We start from the raw sequence: 15,644 nt of genomic DNA on the forward strand, positions 1-15,644 counted from the left end.
CCTGGCGGTGCTCGGAGGACCATATGGGATGCTGGGAATCAAACCCGGGTTGCTGCATGCAAGGTAAACACCCTTCCCGCTGTGCTATTGCTCCAGCCCCCGGATGCACGGCACTCTTTCCTGACTGCTAAACACAATTTTCTTTCCAACACTGAAATTTCTATAGCCCTCTTTTTCCACAGTTCTCTCCATCTTAGGTGAATACAAAATATTCCTAAATGGCCCTCCTGTTTCTTCTTTTGTCCTCCTCTAGCATATTTCCCACACAATTACCAGAAAAATCTCTCAAGATTTTGTAAATTAGCGCAGTTACCCCACTTTCCAGAACCTGTACATAATTCCACATTATACAGAGAATTAAAAGCAGCCACTATACTCTGGATAGGAGGACCCATGTGGCTAGGACCCCAGCCTTATCCTGTGCCAGCAAGCTAGTTAGCTCTGGTTCTCCTGGGGACAGGAGTGCTCTGAGTTGCTCCCTATTCATTCAGTTGGCACTTCTCAGTTCCTAACCTGGAATAAACTCCTTATTTTTTCCCTCTACTTCCTCACTAATTCTTTTTCTTTTTATTTATTTATTTTATTTTTTTATTGAATCACCGTGAGATACAGTTACAAGCTTTCATGTTAGAGTTACAATCATACAATGTTCAAACACCCATCCCTACACCAGTGTACATTCCCCACCACCAATGGCCCCAGTATACCCCTCTTTCCCACCCTCCCACTGCCTCCATGGCAGACGATTTCCCCCATACTTTCTCTTTACTTTAGCGCATTATGGCTTGCAATACAGATACTGGGAGGCCATCACATTTAGTCCTTTATCAACTTTCAGCACACATCTCCCTTCCCGGCCGACCCCTCCATCCACCATTTTCTTTCGGGGACTGGGAAGATTCCTCAATAATTCTTAATCTACAGAACACTAAATTCTTCCTCTTCAATGGCTACTTCTCATTTTAAAAAATGGCCTGAGAATAAGCTCCAACAATAATTTCCACAATGAAGAAATTCTTACCTCGAAATTCTAATCCTCGAAGCTGAAAGGTGACGAGACCATTGCCAATTTCAATCAGATGCACAAAAGCATTGAGATAGTCTGAAGCTAGAATAAAGCAGTCACCGGAGCTATAGTTACCCCATCGGCCAAGAACCAAATCTCCACAGAGGGACTCCTGAAGGGCTCTTGTCAAATGTTCATAGAAGATAGAATTAAGATTGTTGTCATCATTTCCTAATCACAGAACAAGAGAGATCAGTGAATCAGTGAATATATGATCATCAATCAATGAATCAATATATTGAAGAAATATCTTCAATGTGCTGAAACCTAGGGAACTGAGCTCTTGATAATTTAAGGGTAACTAACGCTTTTCAGATGCTTTTGCCCATTTTCGTGGGTTTTGCCTATATTCAGAACATTTCATCTACATAAATGTAGATGAATTAATGTTTAAATTCCTTTGTCTTTCAAATTTATAACTCCAGGTTTAACGTACTGTCTGAATTCTATACTGGTACATTTAGTTGGCATTTAACTATATATCTATATATTATATACATATATATGCATATACTTCTAGCCTGAGGATATAGCTCAAGTGGTAAAGTACATGCATATCATGTACAAGGCCCTCAGTTTGATACCTGGAATAATATGGCTCTCCAATGTAGCCCTATGGCCCCTGAACACTGCTGTGTAGAGTATTGTTGGGACTGGCCCCTATCAAAAAGTAAAGTGTACATTGCTCTTAAACTTCATGTACATGTCATGTTTCCTTGTCTGTTCCCAACTTTAGTGAACAGCCTCACCAAACACAACTTAGAACTTTTTCTTGCTACTTTCATATTCATGCCTCACAATTATGTTTTCTTCAAATATTTTTTCATCTTTGCACTTTTCTCCATTTCTACCAACCCCAACTCTATTCCAAGCTACTTTCTTTCTTTTTTTGCTTTTTGGGTCACACCTGGTGATGTGCAGGGGTTACTCCTGGCTCATGAACTCAGGAATTACTCCTGGCAGTGCATAGGAGACCATATGGGAGGGTGGGAATGGAACCCCGGTTGGCTGTGTGCAAGACAAATGCCCTACCCGCTGTGCTATTGCTCCAGCCCCAAGCTACTTTATTTCTTAAGTGAACAATAACAATGATTTATCTATGTATCCTTACTGGGATCTGCTATCCAAAATATTCTATAGAACACAACTGGAATAAGCTTTTTTTAATAGAAAGGTTGAATGCGCAATTAAGGGTTAATCCAATCCCTTTACTTAAAAACCATAGTGACTTTTTTAGAACTTTTAAGATAGAGATAAAAATGTTAAACGTCAGCTATAGGAATAGGGTCCCACTCACAGGTATAAAGAATTATTATCCTGAGTGAACCCAGGGTATATAGTGATAGAGTACAATGAGATCTGCTTCAGAATTCAATCTGTACCCCCATCTCACAATAACTCCCTCTGCAGCTTGTATGTGAAGCAGTACAGAACATTCAACTGAATGATGCATGCACCCATTTACATGCTGGACCTTTTCGGATACTGCTTTTTTAAGCATGCATAATCCTCTCATCCTTTTGTAGATTCTTATCTCCACTTTTCTTCAGATCTCAGCTCAAATGCCACTTCAGAAAAGACTTACATACCACTCAGAATCCCATCCCATGATATTTTTTAAAAAATCATATATTTTTAGAAAACAGATTCATTGAATCAGTATAGAATAGAATTTACCCTTTTGGGGCACAATATAGTATGTTTAAAAAATATGTAGGTATATAATCAGCACTACCAAATTTAAGATTCAATCTGGAGCATTATATATATCGACAATTTGTTTTATGTTGAGTACATTTGTACAACAGCTTGTTAACATGTTGATGTGTTTACATGTTGATGGACATTTTGTTTATTTTCTGATTTGGTGATTATGAATAAGTAAACTAAAATATTCTTGAGCAAAATTTTCCGAAAATTCTTTTGTTTCTATTGAGGGAATACCTTAGAATAAGAGGAATAAGAATGTTTTTCTCCAAAGTGACTGCAATTGTTTATTTTTTACTTACAGTGATGGAAAATCCTATTGCATCTTTGCCAGGTCTTGGTCACGGTCACGGCCCTCCCTTTGTTCATCGATTTATTCGAGCGGGCCCAGTAAAGTCTCCATCATGAAACTTGTTGTTACTGTGTTTAGCATATTGAATATGTCACGGGGAGCTTGCCAGGCTTTGTTGTGCTGGCGAGATACTCTCGGTAGCTTGCCAGGCTCTCCGAGAGGGGAGGAGGAATTGAACCGGGTTGGTCAGGTCGGCTGCATGCAAGGCAAACGTCCTACGGCTGTGCTATCGCTCCAGCCCAAGGTCTTGGTATTTTCAGATATTATAGCACAGCAGTAGGACGTTTGCCTTGTACGCGGCCAACATGACCAACCCGGGTTCAATTCCTCTTTCCCTCTCAGAGAGCCCAGCAAGCTACCGAGAGTATCTCGCCCTCATGGCCAAGCCTGGCAAGCTACCTGTGACATATTTGATATGCCAAACACAGTACCTCACGATGGAGATGTTACTGGGCCTGCTCGATCAAATCGATGAACAATGGGAGAACAGTGATAGTGTTCTAATTGGGTGAATGAAGACGCCAAAGGAAAAGTGAAGGAAGGCTATTATAGAAAAAAAACATAGAATGATGGAATATCTACTTTACAATGGAAGGACACAATGTGAAGTTGGTGTTCATGGTATATTTCCTCTAAGTTCTTTACTTTCTTTCCCCTAACTCTTGCCTCTGTTTAATGAATATTTTTTGATAAGAAAGAAAACATTTAAAAAGAAGTCTAGGTGAACTGAGACATTCTTTTCATTTATGTCCTTTAGTTGGGTAGCTAAGGCTCTGTGAGAAAAGATTGCATTCTGTCTTCAATTTTAGGACTATCTTTTCTGTGAGGAATAAATTATGTCTCCAAGAAAGTCAGAGAAGTGTTGAACTTCCCAAAGTAGCAAATACCTAAAACAAAACTCAAGGATTTCGTTGGGGATATCTATTGGACATAGAAACACAGGGAGGTAAAAACACAGGGAGATTCAAAATAAAAACTACAAATCTGTAAATCTGTACGAAGCTCCCTTGCTCTGTACTCTCAAGAAACCAGAGCATCAATGGGGAACAAAAAGGGAAAACAGGCCCCATATGCACCTGTGTGTTCTACTTAGCAGAATATATAAAATATAGCAATATTAATATAATTTCTGGGATTTCATGACAGATAAAAGCTGAATTGAACTTAGTACCTTTCCAACCTAATTATGATTAATGGACAAAGATAAGCTGTTCAGTGAGCTGAGTCAAGTCATATAGCCTAATAATGTATCAGTATGTTTAATCTTCTCTGAAAATTAAGCCTACTTAACCTGACATTATATTCATTTTCTGGAATAAATTAGCCTGAATTCTGAGGCACTAATTAGAGTCAATAGCAATTTCATAGAAAAGATTTGAACAAGAGAATGAACTGTTGCATAATTGTTCACACTGATGTTTAAATAAAACAATTTAAACACTGAAAGTGGAGCTCTTAAAGGAATATCTATTTTATGTACAACTATTTAAGTATATATCTATATATTTGAACATATGTTTATATAATTATACAAAAATAAGACAGCACTTATTAATAATTAAAGACACAATAAATTTTGAAGTTATCTACAAACTTAGTAACATTGGACCTATAATGTCATAGAGATATCACATCTGAGATATTTGTACTCCTCTAGCTTCAAATTCTAGCAATATTTAAGTTTAACATAAAAACCTAACTCACTGCCTGACATATAAAAATGAAAAACTTTATTTTCATATTAATCATATATATATAACTCATATATAGATTATGGACGTGATATAATTGTTCCTAGACAAAAATTTTGGCAAAGGAGAGTGAAGAAGATAAAAATAGAAAACAGTTATAGTTTTCACTCTGTTATGAAGAAAAAATCTATAGTAATAGGGCTGGAGCGATAGCACAGCGGGTAGGGCGTTCGCCTTACAAGCGGCCAACATGGCCGACCCGAGTTCGATTCCTCCGCCCCTCTCGGAGAGCCCGGCAAGCTACCGAGAGTATTCGATATGCCAGACACAGTAACAACAAAGTCTCCAATGGAGACGTTACTGGGCCCGCTCGAGCAAATCGACGATCAACGGGAGGGCCTTTACCTTTACCTTATGAAGAAAAAAATTGTGGCTAAAATGAGAAATAAAAAAGGGAAATAATTTTATAACAGGCAAATCTGCCCAGAGTTTGTTGACCAAAATTTCTTAAGACTTCTGGGTTTGGAATATATCCGAAAGAGGCAAAAATGTATAGTTGAAGTGACATCTGCACTTGTTTGTTCATTGCATCACTCTTTACAATAGCCAGAAACTGGAAGAAACCTGAATGCCCAAGAACAGATGACTGGTTAAAGAAACTTTGGTACATCTACACAATGGAGAACTATGTAGCTGTTAGAAAAGAGTAAGTCATGAAATTCACATACAAGTGGTACAATATGAAAAGTATCATGCTAAGCGAAATGAGTCAGAAAGAGAGGGATAGACATAGAAAGATTGCATTCACCTGGGGGATATAAAGTAACAAAGTATGAGATTAATATCCAAGAATAGCTGAGATCAGCACCAGGAGGATTACTCCATAACTTAGAGGCCAGCCGGGTATCCTAGAGGAAAGGGCAGTTCAGATAGAGAAGGGAGCACCAAATAAAGGGTGTTCGGAGGATCCTCCCAGGAGGGGAGATGCATGTCGAAAGTAGACTATGGACTGAACATGTTTGCCACTCAATGTCAATGCCTCTTTTGCAGACCACAACACCCAAAAGGAGAGAGAGAACACAGGGAATTGCCCTGTCACAGAGATAGGGGGGGATGGGGGGATGGGGGTGGGGGGATATTATCCATGGTGGTGGAAAATGGGCACTGGTGGAGGGATGGGTATCTGATCATTGTATAATCGAAACCCAAGCACAAAAAATTGTAAATCTACAACTGTAAAAAAAAAAAAAGAAAGAAACAAACAACAAAAAAATAAATAAAAAGGAATATCCATTAAAAAAATTTTAAAAAAAGAGGCAATATCAAGTTTTCAAAAAAAAAAGACTTCTGGGTTTGGAACTTGAGATTACCTTTAAGGAAATCATAATACTGATGTTTCCAAATATTTTGTTAAAATATCAATAATAAGGCTAATGTTGTACATTTAACATTTACTATATACAAATGAAATATATGAATTAACAGTCAAACTGATCATTCATGACCTTGATGAAGAAGTCTGACCATCTGGTAGGTGGGCGGCCATGCGGTCTTTTGACATCCTGTGGAATCCACTCGGTAACAGCTCTAGTCCAGCAGTCGTCTCTAAATCTCATTACGTGACCAGCCCATCTGATTTTTGACACCTTGGCAAATGAGACAGTGTCCCTGATTTTTGATCGTTGACTGAGGTCGGAACTCCGGATTCTTTCTCTCATTTGAGTGAAACGTGATATTCCAAGCACAGCTCTTTCAATTCCTCTTTGGGAGACCCGGATAGCGTTCTCATCCTGTTTGCGTAGGGCCCAGGTCTCTGAAGAACAGTGGAATCAAAGAGATGTGCCCAGAGCTGAAGGTTCTTCGTCCTCTTAGCTATTTATTGGATGCTCTTGAAGGCGATCCAAGCTGCTCTCTTCTTCCTGTGCAGCTCAGGTTCCAGGTCATTTGTTATGTTGACTTCTCGACCTAGGTACACATAACTGTTGCATTCAGAGATGGTCATTCCGTTGAGAGTGAATGGTGTGTCAGGAACAAGGCTGTTTCTCATAAACATTGTCTTCATTAGATTCAGCTGCAGTCCGGCCTTTCCACACTCACAGTCGAAGTCAGCCATCATTTTTGCCGCTTGGCTAATGTTTGGTGTTATTAAAACAATGTCATCAGCAAAGCGGAGATGGTGTAGTTGCCAACCATCTATCTTCACTCCCATTCCTTCCCATTCCAGTCGTCTCATGATGTTCTCAAGGGTGGCACTGAAGAGTTTCGGTGAAATGGTATCACCCTGCTGAACCCCTCTCTTGACATCAACGATCACTTCTTTGTAGAATGGTGAGATCCTGGCAGTGAATCTGTAATATAGCTCACGAAGGATCCTGATGTATTGAGTTTGAATGCCCTGATTGGCTAGGGCTTCAATGACTGCTTCCGTCTCAACAGAATCAAAGGCCTTCTTTAAATCAATGAACGTTAGACAAAGCGGCAGCTTGAACTCCCAAGAAACTTCAATGAGCTTGGTTATCGTGTGGATATGGTCGATGGTGCTGAATCCTTTTCGGAACCCAGCTTGCTCGCATGGTTGTCCTTCATCTAGTTTTCTGCCAATCCTATTCAGGATGACTCGAGTGAACAACTTGTAGATGACAGACAATAGGCAGATCGGGCGATAGTTGCCAATGTCATGGATGTCTCCCTTCTTGAACAGTAGTGCAGTCCTGCTGATTTTCCATTGGGACGGATCCTTGCATTCAGACAGGTAGTATGTGAAGAGCCGAGCCAGCATAGTGATGAGTCCTGACGGCAGGTTCTTCAGGTGTTCAGGTCTGACCTTGTCTGGGCCGGGTGCTGTTTGTTTCTTTACTGACAAAATGGCATGTCAGATTTCGGAAGGGAGAACAAGGGCGATTAGAAGTTGCCCGAAAAGCCACTATCCCTCTTGGAGAGCCTGGCAAGCTACTTAGAGTATTCCGCCTGCACCACAGAGCCTCACAAACTATCCGTTGTGTATTTGATATGCCAAAACCAGTAATTACAGTATTATGTTTAGAGTTAGCATATTTAAGAAGACATGTTTTTCATCTATACATTAAAAAGAATGAGTACTTAATTCCCAATTTTAAAATTTAAGGAACTCTTCTACACATCTCCATTAATAAATAAATATTTAAGTACAGAGAAGAAAGATATAGTCTTACCTGGATCCTTTTCAATTTGGACAACAAGCCTTGTGTTGGAATTATCCACACGCTTTGTACTAGAAGGGAACAAAATAAAAAAAAATAAAGACTATGTATCTGCAAATAAAAGAAGTAGTTTATAAAACAATTTGTGTGAGTGGGAAATGGAATTCAAATATTGATTATGGCTCCAATTTGACAATTCTGCAGAGAGAAAAGTGTCATGAAAAAGAAGAAAGGCAAGAGGTCTTAGTATTTGGGGAAAAGATCTGTGACTTTGAGTATTAAATCCACAAAAAAATAGGCACATAACTGCAACAAATGTCTCTCACTTTCAGAACTTGAGATCAGTGAACATATGATTTTTTTTCAAAATGATTCCAAAAAATTATGGTGAGTAGTGAACATCTCCATCACTTGCTTTTCCGAGTTCAATGTGTTGCCATAGGTCGTTCTGGAGTGAACCACAAGAATAAATTCACTCTCAAATTTCAGAGAATGTGAATTGTCTGTTTCTTTAGTCATAAGTAGTCACATTAACCTACTTTAAACCTTTGGTTTAAATCTTTAAACCTTTAAACTGAGCAATTACGGCAACTCAATTCAGATTTTGTAAACCATGTAACTCATAGTGTTCTCCTACTTCTTAAAGTTAGGCAGTGAGAAACAGATTCATTCTTGACTTTGTGTGTGTATCTCGGGTCAAAGTTAACATTCTGGCCGGGAAGAATATCCGCAGCTGTACAGCTCAGACACTCTTAACTTCTGAATGGGACTAGTCAGCAACTGTCTCTCCCAGTTACTGCCTCTAAAAATGGTATCAATCCACCAATTTCTCTAAAATGGTATCAGTCTCTGAATTTCATTTGTACTGAAAACCCTTGATAATGCACAGCCTTCTCTGCTCAGAGAGATGGTATCTGACAAGCTTTTGTTTTTTTATATAAAATAATGAGTGATAATCCTATCATTCTGTGAAGGATGAAATACGAAATTGACATAAGCAGTATACAACTGTTTATTCCCTACCAAGAAATAGTGATTTCATATGATTAAACCTAAGACACTTAAAACCAAATGCCTCATGCCTGGGAGACAGCTCAAAGACCTAGAGGAAGCTCTGGCTTCCAAATTTGGTCCTACATACTACATGACCCATTGAATGTGGCTCTGATAGCTTCTGAGCACCATGGTCTCTGGCATCTCCTCACTGCTGAGAGTTGAGTCCAAGCAGATCCACATTACTGGGCCAAAGAATTGAAGTAGGGGCCAACTAATGAACTGCATCAAGCCAATTAATGGCTTGATGTAGGGGCCAATTAATGAACTGCATCAAGCCAATTAATGGCTTGATGTAGGTGCCAATTAATGAACTGCATCAAGCCAATTAATGGCTGAGAGTGGCTCACATGACTCCTGAGCACTGCTTGTGAGTCCCGCCCACAAAAATTAAAATAAATGGTATTCATTACAAATATAACATTTGACAACAGGGTTTTACTAACATGCATGTAATAAATCATGAGAATGTCTGGACCTTCCTCTGTTTATACTTTTCCCTTTACTTTCTGTCTTCTAATCACCCTGGCCTAGGCCTATGTCTTGAACTTGGCTCCAATTTCTGTTCCTATCACCCCTTTATACTTTTGTAATTCTTATGCCCTCATGGATATATTCCTACCTGGAATACTCCCTTATAAAGCCACCCATTTTTCCTAATTTGCCCTTCATATCCTTCAACTCGAGTTCAAAAATCAGATTCTCAGGAACCCTCATTCATTGTTGGTGGGAATGTTGTCTGGTTTAGCATTTATGGAAAGCAATATGGAAATCTATCAAAAAAGGAGTAATAGAACTACCATATGTTCCAGTGATACCATTTCTTGGAATCTACCCCTCAAACTTAAAAAAATTTAATTGAAATGAATATATGCACACCTATTTTTGATATATATCAAAAGGATATATATGCATCTATGTTCTTCACTACACTTAGTACAATAGCTAAGATATGTAATTAACCCAAATACCCAACTACAGATGAATTGGATCAAGAAATTGTTATATATATATATATACATATATATTTGTTACATATGTACACACAATGGAAAACTAAATCATAAAATTTGCAACAACATGAATGGAATTAGAGGATATCATGCTGAGTGAAGTTAGTCAGAATGATTTCTCTCATATAAGGAACATAAATATACACAGCAAGATAGCAAAAAATAAAAGGTCCAAAGACAAAAAAATGGAAGAACTGGTTTATAAAATTAAGTTGGGGGGGCTTACTTGGGAGGTAGGGTTTTGGGGTCTTTGGGAGAGACATTACATACACTGTTGATGGGTATGGTGGAATTATGTGCATAAGAAACCACTATTAATAGCACTATAAACTCCAGAATGTCACTTAAAAATTTAAAAAACAAGAAAAAATTTCTCAGGGAAGTGTTTGATTGTACCTGTTGTGGGCTGGAGCGATAGCACAGCGGGTAAGGTGTTTGCCTTACACACAGCCAACATGGCTGACCTGAGTTCGATTCCTCCACCCCTCTCGGAGAGCCCGGCAAGCTACTGAGAGTATCTCGCCTGCATGGCAATGCCTGGCAAGCTTCCCGTGACATATTCAATATGCCAAACACAGTAACAAGTCTCACAATGTTACTGGGCCCGCTCGAGCAAATCGATGAACAATGGGAGGACCGTGACCATACGTGTTGTAGGTGTAATTCATGTCCCTTTGTGCCACATTATATTTCTCCTTAAAGCAAATGCTATTTTAAAAGTAATTATAGTTTTAGTTGGTTGAAATTTACTGAACACATTTTTGTGTTAGTACTTTGCATGCATTGACCCATTATATCCTCACAACTTTCTGTCCAGGTACATACTATCATTATACTCATTCTCTTAGGGAAGGAAAAGGAAACATAGTGAGATTAAGTCACATGCCTAAGGTCATGTGGGTGGGATGAGCCATGAATCAAATTCAGGTTAAACTAGCTCTGGAAACTTCTGTTCCCCACAATGTCATACATTTCTTCTTATGGTTATTTGATGATAGCTGGCTTTTATAGCAGTTTGTACTTTCCATGAGGGCAAGATTTTTGTTCATAAATAGCTTTCAGTATATGTCTAACGAATAAATGAATAATCAAATATAGTCATAAATATTAATTTGTTCTATCTCATGATACTTCACTGCTACTAGTAGGTTACAATTAAACATGATATTTGACAAACTGAATAGAATTTAAGAAAGGATGAATCACGGTCACGGTCACGGTCCTCCCGTTATTCATTGATTTCCTCGAGCGGGCCCAGTAACATCTCCATCATGAGACTTGTTACTGTGTTTGGCATATTGAATACGTCATGGGTACCTTGCCAGGCTTTGCCATGCGGGCAAGATACTCTCAATAGCTTGCCGGGCTCTCCGAGAGGAGCGGAAGAATCGAACCCAGCTCAGCTGGGCTGGCTGCGTGCAAGGCAAATGCCCTACCGCTGTGCTATCGCTCCAGCCCCCCTAGTAGTCACAGAATAAACTATAAACTTACTAGCCAATGTTTAATTTTGTGGTTTTAAACTTAGGAAATACTTTCAAATAAACTGGGGCACTTTATAAATATAGTAAGCAGGATACCCTAGATTCTTTTCTTTGGTGGTGCTGAGGATCAAACCCAGGGCCTCACTTGTGTAAAGCAGATAGTTTACCATTTAAGTTAACTACATCCCTGGTCCTCTACAATCTTGATTAATGTGATCTATGAATGGTACCTAGGCATCAAAAATATTTTTTAAACTATTACAAATAATTGCTACATGGAGTCAGGGTTGAGGGTTATTGCTCATTAAATGGCCTTCCTACCATGCAGAAGTATTTACCCATTATAGATTAAATATATTTAGATAGCCTAAGTAACATTTCATACCCACTCTTTGTTCCTCACATCTTGTTTTGTTTTGGTTCTGGGGTCACAGCTGGCAATACCTGGGGTGGGGGGGTACTCCTAGTTTTGCGCTCATGGACCATATGGAGTACCTGGGATCAATCAATCCTGGGCTGGCTGAATGCAAGGCAAACGCCCTACCCACTTACTATTGCTCTGGCCCCTGTTTCCCCATCCGAACTTACACAGCAGGCTACTCCTTGTTGATAGCTAATCAGACCTCTCCTCGTCCCTCCATGTCAACTATACCAGGAAATCCATTCATCCAATAAGCTACTGAGACCCCCACAATATACCAGGCACTGTTCAAAAAAGAGGCTAGTCAGACCCCAAAAACTTGGGGAAAAGTTTACCAAAAAAGTCACTGTCCTCCCGTTGTTCATCGATTTTGCTCGAGCGGGCCCAGTAATGTCTCCATTGTGACAACTGTTATTGTGTTTGGCATATCAAATACATCATGGGTAGCTTGCCAGGTTATTTGTTGGTAATTATTCTTAAAAAATAACTTCAGTTACTTTTGCACTCAGACTCTATTAAACATATAATTATAGGAAGTAAAGTGAAGAGGGGGTAAAGGAATGGACAGAGAGGGTTATCTTGACAGTGGGATGGATATACAGTGATTCATATATTTACTCAGGTGGGCTGTGAGACTTAAGACCCATCTAGGCAAGACAGTTTTTTAACTTTGTGGAACAGATTCTGTAGATACTTCACAGAATAAGGATATTCTGTTAATCTCAAAGATTACCTCAGCAATCTATTGCATTGCTGCATATATATATATATATATATATATATATATATTACCACTAACCCTCAGATAGGCTTTGAAAACAGGAGTCCAGGGTGTCAAAAAATAAGGCAAACAAGAAAATTCCTTCTAATGAAGACTGAAATCCCATGTCGGTATAGTTAGTTCTTAAATGGAATTTTAATTTAGCCTTAAGACCTAGGACATATGGATTTTTCAGAGAGAGAATAAACAATTTTTCAAGTGAGACTGAGCCAAAAGAAAGTAATTTATCAAACACAGAGCCAGAACTAAGTCCTGTGCACAAAACAGGGGCTAATTCCTGAGCACTGCTGGGTATGGCCACAAAATAAACGAATAAAGTATAGTAATTGTTCCATCAGGAGAAGAGGGGACTTACTCTGAAGTACACGTTTTTTTCATTTCCGTACTGTATTTATTTTTGTATTTATTTTTTATTGAATCACCATGGGCTATAATCATAAAACTTTGATGTTTGAGTTTTAATCATAGTTATAGAACACCTATCCTTCAACCAGTGTACATTTTCCACCACCAAATGTCCTCAGTATCCTTCCCTCCACCCCCGTAATCCCACCCCTCCTCCTGCCTCTATGCCTTCTTACTCTCTCTCTACTTATGGGCTCATCATTTGCAATACAGATTACAGATAATGAGAGACCATCATGTTTGGTGCTTTATCTACTTTCAGCACACATTTCCCATCCTGAGCAATCTGTTGACATACCTTTAGTGATACCTTCTCTATCCTAGCTGCTTTCTCCCCCAACTCATGAGGCAGACTTCCAACCATGGAATAGTAATCTTCCTGGCCCTTGTCTCTACTGTCCTTGGGTGTTGGTCTCATAATATGATACTTTATATTCTGCGAGCTGTATTACGGATTCACTACCAGGATCTCACCATTCTACAAAGAAGTAATCGTTGATGTCAAGAGAGGAGTTCAGGAGGGTGATACCATTTTCACCGAAACTCTTCAGTGCCACCCTCGAGAACATGTGACGACTGGAATGGGCAGAAATGGGAGTGAAGATAGATGATCGGCAACTACACCACCTCTGCTTTGTTGATGACATTGTTTTAATAACACCAAACATCAGCCAAGCAGCACAAATGCTGGCCGACTTTGACCGTGAGTGTGGAAAGGTAGGACTGCAGCTGAATCTTACGAAGACAATGTTTATGAGAAACAGCTTTGTTCCTGACGCCCCATTCGCTCTCAATGGAACAACCATCCCCGAATGCAACAACTATGTGTACCTAGGTCGAGAAGTCAACATGACAAATGACCTAGCACCCGAGCTGCAGAGGAGGAAGAGAGCGGCTTGGAACGCCTTCAAGAGTGTCGAAGAAATAGCAAAGAGGATGAAGAACCTCCAGCTCTGGGCACATCTTTTTGATTCCACTGTTCTTCCTGCATTAACATATGCCTCAAAGACCTGGACCCTACACAAACAGGATGAGAACGCTATTCGGGTGTCCCAAAGAGGAATTGAAAGAGCTATGTTGGAATATCACATTTCACTCAAAAGAGAGAAAGAATCCGGAGTTCCGACCTCCGTCGATGATCAAGAATCAGGGACACTGTCTCATTTGCCAAGGTGTCAAAAATCAGATGGGCTGGTCACGTAATGAGATTTAGAGATGACTGCTGGACTAGAGCTTTTACCGATTAGATTCCATGGGATGTCAAAAGACCGCGTGGCCGCCCACCTACCAGATGGTCAGACATCTTCATCAAGATCATGAACGATCGGTTTGAGGCTCTTCATGTTCCTAGAGTGAACAGACGCCATTGGGCTACACTAGCACGCGACAGGGACAAATGGAGACATTACTGGCGCCTGCTCAAGCAAATCGATGATTAACGGGAAGTCAAGTGATCAAGTGAAATTATTCTGCGAATGAGTGCAGTCATTCTATCTCTCTCTCTCTCTCTGTGACTTATTTCACTTAGCATGATACTCTCCATGACATTCCAATTATAAGCACATTTCATGACTTCATATTTCCTAACAGCTGTGTAGTAGTCCATTGTGTAGATGTATCAAAGTTTCTTTAACCAGTCGTCTGTTCTTGGGCACTCGGGTTGTTTCCAGATTCTGGCTATTCTGAACAGTGCTGCAATGAATGTACAGGTGCTGATGTCATTTCTACTGTACATTTTTGCAACCTTGGGATATATTGCCAGAAGAGATATTGCTGGGTCAAATTGGAGCTCAATTTCTAGTTTTTTGAAGAAACATCCATATTGTTTTACAGAAAGGCTGGACCAGTTGGCATTTCCCCAACAATGAAGGACAATTCCTTTCTCCCCACATCCACACCAACACTGGTTGCTTTTGTTCTTTTATTGTTTCTTAAATTTTTATTAGTGAAACACCATGAGGTACAGTTGTAGACTTACAAATTTTTGTGCTTGGGTTTCAGTTATACAATGATTCAATACCCATCTTTCCACCAGTGCCCATTATCCATCACCACCAGTCCCAGTATCCCTCCCATCCCCCATTGCCCCATCCCACCCTACCTCTGTGGCAGGGCATTCCCTTTTGTTATCTCTCTCCTTTTGAGTGCTGTGGTTTGCAAAAGAAACATTGAGTGGCAAACTTGTTCAGTCTATAGTCTACTCTCATCACGCATTTTCCATCCTGAGAGGAAACACCCAAGACCCTTTATTTGGTGCTCCCTTCTCTATTTGAGCTGCCTTTTCCCCTAGCGTGCAGCTGTCCTCAAAGCCATGGAGTAATCTTCTGGTATTTATCTCGGCTATTCTTGGGTGTTAGTCTCCTATTTTGTTACTTTATGTTCCCCAGATGAATGCAATCTTTCTATGTCTGTCCCTTTCTTTCTGACTCATTTTGCTTAGCTTGATACTTTCCATGTAGTACCACTTGTAGATGAATTTCATGACTTCATCTTTT

The 15,644-nt window shown here is 39.6% G+C and overlaps 1 protein-coding gene across 2 annotated transcripts in view; it reads right to left on the reverse strand.

Moving 5' to 3' along the window:
• PCNX2 (pecanex 2) overlaps positions 1–15,644 on the reverse strand; it is a 409,093-nt gene that overhangs the window by 78,587 nt on the left and 314,862 nt on the right. For both annotated transcript variants that reach the window (XM_056113571.1, XM_056113570.1), the window contains 2 exons: positions 8,008–8,066; positions 1,022–1,237 (listed from right to left, as the gene is read on the reverse strand). In XM_056113571.1, the coding sequence (XP_055969546.1) occupies positions 1,022–1,237; positions 8,008–8,066 (275 nt within the window). The remainder of the gene's footprint in view (positions 1–1,021; positions 1,238–8,007; positions 8,067–15,644) is intronic.

The sequence above is a fragment of the Sorex fumeus genome, unplaced genomic scaffold (genome assembly GCF_029834395.1).
Source record: "Sorex fumeus unplaced genomic scaffold, SorFum_2.1 ptg000021l, whole genome shotgun sequence".
In the NCBI taxonomy this organism is placed as follows: Eukaryota; Metazoa; Chordata; class Mammalia; order Eulipotyphla; family Soricidae; genus Sorex; species Sorex fumeus.